This window comes from Loxodonta africana, chromosome 10 (genome assembly GCF_030014295.1).
Source record: "Loxodonta africana isolate mLoxAfr1 chromosome 10, mLoxAfr1.hap2, whole genome shotgun sequence".
NCBI lineage: Eukaryota > Metazoa > Chordata > Mammalia > Proboscidea > Elephantidae > Loxodonta > Loxodonta africana.
In genome coordinates, this window is record NC_087351.1 from 25,451,322 (window position 1) to 25,458,663 (window position 7,342).

General features: G+C 35.5%; 1 protein-coding gene across 1 annotated transcript; it reads right to left on the reverse strand.

Annotated features, from left to right (window-relative positions):
• Positions 1-2,941: 2,941 nt before the first annotated feature.
• On the reverse strand, positions 2,942-4,269 carry LOC100656280 (olfactory receptor 4K2). Its single transcript, XM_003423596.3, has one exon. It carries the CDS (start codon positions 4,264-4,266, stop codon positions 3,322-3,324), a length of 945 nt encoding a protein of 314 aa, XP_003423644.2. The 5' UTR covers positions 4,267-4,269; the 3' UTR covers positions 2,942-3,321.
• Positions 4,270-7,342: the final 3,073 nt, after the last annotated feature.

Below are 7,342 nucleotides of genomic sequence, written 5' to 3' on the forward strand. Positions count from 1 at the left end.
ATTATATGGTATTTCTATTTCTAGCTTTCTAAGGAAGCACCGTATCGTTTTCCAAAATGGTTGTATCATTTTGCATTCCCACCAGCATTGCATAAGAACTCCAATCTCCCTGCAGCCTCTCCAACATTTGCTTTTTCCCGTTTTATTGATTCGTGCCAGTAATGCCAGGGTGAGATGGTATCTCATTGTGGTTTTGATTTGGATTTCTCTAATGGCTAGAGATCGAGAGCATTTCTTCATATGTCTGTTGCCTGCTTGAAGGTCTTCTTTGGTGAAGTGTCTGTTCATTTCCTTTGCCCATTTTTTAATCGGATTACTTGTCTTTTTGTTGTAGAAGTATTGGATTTTCTCGTAGATTTTAGAGATTAGAATTTGTCTGATTTGTAATAGCCAATTTTTTTTCCCCCAGTCTGTAGGTTCTCTTTTTACTCTTTTGGTGAAGTCTTTTGATGAGCATAAGTGTTTAATTTTTGGAAGATCCCAGTTAGAAGCTTGTGTGTTGTTGGTTCGGTGTGTATCCTGTTAATGCTGTGTATTAGGGCCTTTAGCATTGATCCTATTTTTTCTTCTATGAACTTCATGGTTTTTGGCTTTACAATTAGGCCTTTGATCCATTTTGAGTTAGTTTTTGTATATGGTCTGAGGTATGGGTCCTGTTTCATTTTTTTGCAGACGGACATCCAGCCTTGCCAGCACCATTTGTTAAAAAAAGACTGTCTTTTCCCCATTTGATGGACTTTGGCGCCCTGTCTAAGATCAGGTGACCATAGGTGGATGGATTTACATCCAGGTTCTCAATTCTATTCCATTGGTCAATGTGTCTGTCTTTGTACCAGGAGCAGGCTGTTTTGAATACTGTAGCTGTATAGTAGGTTCTGAGGTCAGGTAACACTCCTGCAATTTTGTTATTAGAAGTAGTGCAGACCTTTAAAAGCTATCCTCCACCTGGTATGTTTATCTACATTAGCTGGATTCTGTTTGTCTACCATGTTTAAGAAAACATCGTTTCTGACTTTGGAGGCTCTGGTGGCACATGGCACCATCCTTACTACTGTTTATGGAGCCGGCGACTCCTCTGCTGCCCTTGCTCGTGGTAGAAGAATGTCAGCAGCATGTTGAAAAAACATAATAATAACATCATTCACCAATAACTCCCAATTAAGATTTAAGTATTTATATTAACTGTAGAGATATCTTGGATAGTGACGCCTCATGATGAGTCACCAGAGAAGGTGACTATCTAGCAGTTCCTCCAGAGGCCGTCCATGGTCTTTTTTCATTCTTATCTGCAGAACTTTGTTATCAAAGCAGGCATTCAGATCATTGACTTGCCTTATACAGTTGTCTGATGATCAGTTACACTTTTGAGTTTTTTTTTTCCCCAAATGTTTTTTGGGTTTTAGAATTCTCCACAAAAGCACTGAAGATTGATGGCATCCCTTTAAAAAGACCCCACATTTTACATTGCAAACAAACAAAAACACAGTTGCTATTTAAAAATATTTCCAGGCCAAACAAACATGTTAGTTGAAAGAACTATTTTGGGCATTTTTAAAATACCAATAAAAAGTCTTTCAAATGAATCAGGTCCTTGATCCTGAATATATTTATACATGTAACTACAACAGACAGAAGGTTCACAAATACAACCTAAATTAGTTCATTTTACTCCTATTTCAAATAGAATTGTGTGATTTGGTTATTTTGCTGATGTAAACACATTTCATTCTCATGATAATACTGTCAACATTCCTATGCAACCACTTCATATCTACCTAAGATTCAAATGCAATACCACAAAACTGTAACCTGGAAAGCTTTCCCTTATTTGTTGAATACATTAATGAAGGGGAAAAAATCATAAACACACACATACACTGATGAATTAAAAACACATTTCTTTTATCATTTGGCTTAAAATAGAAAGTTAGGAATTTCCTTTTCTTAACTTCTCTCTCATCAGTAATAATTGGTGCATATACAATCTTGGTTTTCTCCATTTACTTAATAATGCCAGAAAAGAATAACTTGATATTTATCAAACACTATGGTTTTTTTTTTTATGGTTGCAAGGTGGATCATATTCTAGGCATGATATTTTATAAATATCACTTACCAAATTTCAAGTAACAATTATTTATGTATGCCATCATTAAAAAAAAAAAAAAAATTTGCCAAGCATGGCACCCAGAAGTATTTCTCATGACCTTCAAGACTTGCAATTCCAGTCCCAGCAGGTCGTAGAGATAGCTTGTGTACCTTAAAGCTAAGGTTGTACTTAGCTTTCTTTTTTAACCTATTTAATCTTCTAAAGCCCATTTCTATATATAAATACAATTGTTACATTGACAGTGCATCATAAAGCACAAATTTCTTGTTTTTGCATCCAAATATTAAAAATAAAAAATAATTTAACCGAAATGTAAACAATACTTTAAAAAGAAAATGTAAGTTCTCCATAAGTCCCCACTTATTATTACAAGCTTTATCTCTTAACTTAATTCTGGTTTTAACTTCCCAGGCATTAACTGCCATAGTATTAAATAAAGTGTACTGCTTTGAAATTCAATTTATAATGTTTTCTGATTTGCAGAACCCTCCATCCTCTCTGATTTTCCATTACCGAAAGGAGTTACTATGGCTGTATTGCTCTGCTTATATGCTAAGAGTGAGTAATGGAGACTCCTCCACTTAAAGCATTTCTTTGCACCTCATCAACATTTGTAAAGAAATATAACCCTTTGCTTCCTTTAATAGAAGTGATCACAAATAGGTTAAATGTTAAGTAGGAGTGGCTGAGGAATGTACGCAGAAAAATTATTGCCTGTCTGTCAGAGGCTGAACTCCTGCAGCGATGTGGATTCCCTGAGGCTTATAGAAATTTTGCTAATTCATCATACTTAAGGGGCAACTCTCCAAGTTAACTCATTAGCTAGCTGTGAGTAAATGTCATGGTCTCCTAGTTCTCTAGTTACTTATCCTTCCTCTTCTTATTCTTCGTTCCTCTTTTCCAGTTAATGCATTATTAATATTAAATCTCATAACTGAAACCATCGTTCCTTACATTTTTTATAGATACTATTTGCATCTGCAAGAAATTTTCTTTCAATTTGCTCTCCTGAAATTTAAAATCCATTTTGAACTTTTAAATGAAAGTACTTTCCCAAAATGCACTTACCTTGTGCCCTCACGAATTCTTGGCAGTTACAATTTGATGATAGCACTTGAAACAAGAGTCTAACACAAGACTGTGACCAATGCTGTGTATACAAAAACTGTGGCACTTAATGCCTATCAAGTTAAAACAAGAAGTTAATGAAGTTAATGAGGGGTTGCCTTGTTGGAATTTAGAAACCTATTCTTCAGTTTTCTCACGGCTGTCTTAACTTCTTGATTCCTCAAGGCATAGATTATTGGATTCAGAATGGGAGTAAAGATGGTATAAAACACAGACAGGATCTTGTCTACCAGAAAGCTGCTTAGTGGCCACATGTAGATGAAGATGCATGGTCCAAAGAACATGAAGACAACTATGAAATGAGCTGTGCAAGTAGAAAAGGCCTTGGATGATCCTCCTGAAGAATGATGCTTGATAGTAACTAGGACAATAACATAAGAATTTAATAAAAGAATAAAGCAGGACAAGGCAATTATACCACTTGTTGAGATCATAAAGCGAACCAGAATATAAGTATCTACACAAGCCAATTGGAACACCACAGGAAGGTCACAGAAAAAGCTATCTACCTTATTTGGACCACAGAATGGTAATGTGAGGGCAAATACAACCTGGCTCATTGAATGCATGACTCCCACGACCCAGGAAGCCACCACAAGAGCAACACACACCCGAGAACTTATGATTGAAGCATAGCGGAGGGGTTTGCGTATTGCAATATACCTGTCAAAGGACATAGCCATGAGTAAAATAATCTCAGTACCAGTAAAAAGATGTAGAAAAAATATCTGGGTTATGCAACCATCAAAAGAAATGGTTTTGTGTCCAGTGAGGTAGTTTGTAATCATCTTGGGGGTGGCAAAGGAGGCAAGAGACATATCAATGATTGAAAGATTGGTAAGCAAAAAATACATAGGAGAGTGTAAGTGAGGGTCAGCTATAACTGTGATGACTATGAGACTATTACCCACCACTGTAACCACATAAAACAATGAAAACACCAAGAAGAAAAACATTTGTAGCTTCCAGGAATTAGAGAGTCCCAGCAAAACAAATTCAGACACAGTTGATTTATTGGCAGCATCCATTGTCTTAATTGATAGGTGGAAACCTGTATCAAAGAAAAAAATCAGGAGAAAGTAGTATTCCTTAAAGCAAAAGCTCCATTTCTAAGAGTCTGCTTTTCCTGAAAGAACAATGATCATTTGGTTTTTCATTTCAGTATTTTATGTGGCCATGTGTTGCCCAGGTTCCTTGTATAGAACATGAGGACAATTATTAATTAATGTCCTTTACATCAACTCAAACAATTGTTTCCTGGGTATTTCTTAGAAGCCAGCATATGAATGTGAAGATTTCCATGCTATCCTTATACTATAATCAGGTGCTTCCTTTATTATATATTGTTCACTTCTGTTTGGAAATTGTTCTGTCCCAAGCAAAAGCTCTTTTTTTAAACCACCTGACAGTGATTTCCAAGGCATTGTTGTATTTGCCATGCCAAGTCAAAAATCTAAAAAAGCTAATAATAAAAAGGGTACCACTAAACAGCATGCTGGCCTCTTCCACAAGTAATTCCATCAGTGTTCAGATAAAAGTTTTTAAAGGTAAACAAATAATTTAGTTATACATTTATAATGAAATAATGCACTCAATACATCATGTTTTGTTATTAATGTAATATCATAGTCTTCTCAAGAGTATAAACTATGATGAAAATTTCTTTTGTTGGTTCTATTTTATTTGATGCTTTGGTTGTTAGGACTTCTATTAAAGTGAAATATTAGATTTTGGATTAGGGTTAGATCTAGAATTAGGGTTAAGGTTAGGATTAACATTATATCTAGGATTAGTGTTAGGGTTAGGGTAAAACCTAGTGTTAGGGTTAGGGTTAGAATTAGATATAGAGTTAGGGTTGGGGTTAGTTAGGGTTGGATCCAGGTGTACAGTTAGGGCTAGGGTAAAGTTTTGATTTAGGGTTAGATCCAGGGTGATCTTTTTATGACATTTGGAGCATAGTGTAAATAATGCCACCTGGTATTTTATCCTTGATACAATTAGGTGTAAGTTATATTCCAGGATTATGTACCATATTTTTTCATAGTTAATGTGCTCACACATATAATGTACACAGCTTGCTTAGGAAAACAGTGCCTGAGGGGGTGGCACAGTTGGCAAAATATGTATACTAAGTGCTATTTGTGTAAAAATACAGTAAAGAGAAATACTATCTTTATCCATCCAATATATTTAGTGCATAGGTTTAATTTATTAATGAGCCATCTGTCTTAGTTATCTAGTGCTGCTATAACAGAAATACCACAAGTGGATGACTTTAACAAAGAGTATTTTTCACAGTAAAGTAGGCTGAAAGTCTAAATTCAGTGTGTCAGCTGCAGCGGAAGGCTTTCTTTTTCTGTCAGCCTTCTCATCAATCTTACCCCAGACTAGGAGCTTCTCTGCCCAGGGACCTTGAGTCCAAAAGGTACACTCTGCCCTCAGCACTGCTTTCTTGGTGGTATAAGGTCCCTCTGTCTCTGCTCACTTCTTTCTTTTATATCTCAAGAGATTGCCTCAAGACACAATCCAATCTTGTAGATCGAGTCCTGCCTCCCTAAAACAACTGCTTCCCCTCCTCCCTTATTAAAATCATAGGGCAGGATTTACAACATATAGGAAAATTACACAATAACTGCAAACCATGGCCCAGCCAAATTGGTGCACACATTTTTTGGGGGAAATAATTCAATCCATGACACCACCTCAGCGTCAAACCTTAAAGATGTATTGGAAGTTGAGAGGTTGTTTTTCCTTACTAGACACATGAAGTTTGAGTGCCAAATACTACGCTTCAATGAAAGCTCTAACAGCCAAACTATCAAATAAAATAGAACCAAAAAAAGTTTTCATCATAGTATATACTCTACTTAAGAACACTATGATATTACATTAATAACAAAATATGGCATATTGAGTGAATTATTCCATTATAACTGTATAACTCTTTCTTAGAATGGCTCTGGTACAATCAGAACCTATTAATAAATCTGGTCCTTTCTGTAGGGAGAAATTTGGAGGGGACAAAAGTCACATCTGGTTTTTTGGCATCATGTACATAGCCTACTAACTGATTAACAGCAGTTTATTTCTAGCTGAATTGCAACATGTATTCATAGACTTAGTTTCCTGTATAAAAACTTATATTTCCTGTTCTTTCCATCTTTCTCATTTGGCATGTCAGTTTGAAAGGGAATTATAGGATATCAAAGATTGCAAGGAAATACCACGTTAAGTCATAGATATTGGAAATAACGCTTCCCCTTCTGGTACTAAATGACAATCAAACCACAGTTATTATCTGTTCCTACCTATCCGTCTATTCACCTATTTGTTTATATGACCCTAAAGATAAAGGAGCTGACATTTAGTAGGCAGTTACTCTGTGCTGAAAATATGCGAAGTGTGAGTGCGCACACACACAATCATTTATAATTCACCCACAAGGATAAGTTTACTGAAGTGCAAAGAGACCTTGTATACCAATCATATCACATGTAAAAGGCATGAGCCCTTAAGGAACATTATAGTGAGGTTTCAATGAACAGTTGCAGAATTCTTGTAAATTTCCACAGAAAAAATGTAAACATATTGACAGATAAATGTTCCCTGGTTGAAATCGATGTGAAACATGTTAAGAATTAGTTTTGCTGATTCTCATCTGGTAGAAAAGGTTGATATATTATCAAAGTTTACTACAATATAGCCGTACAGCTCAGGAAAAAATTTGGTTTCAATTTCTTTATCTTTAAAATATGAGTATTTAGAGTTGCTGTGAGTTGGAATCTACTTGACAGCAAAGCGTTTCGTTTGGTTTTTGGTTTATTCCTCCTACAAATATTTATAATCCCATAACTTAGAAATTTACTCGTATCACCTAAAGAATATATCTTATCATTTTCATGGGAAAGAGCTCAAAGATCAATCTCCTTAGCCCTACCCTTGTTTGATTTTTCCCTCATATACACCAACATACACAAACTGTTTTATTGATCTCATCTCCATGAAACAGGGGTTAGGAGATGGAAATGAAAAGGAGAGACATTTAAAATAATTTGAAAGCACCTTCACTTACCAGATCTATACCAGAATCAGAGCTTTGGAATA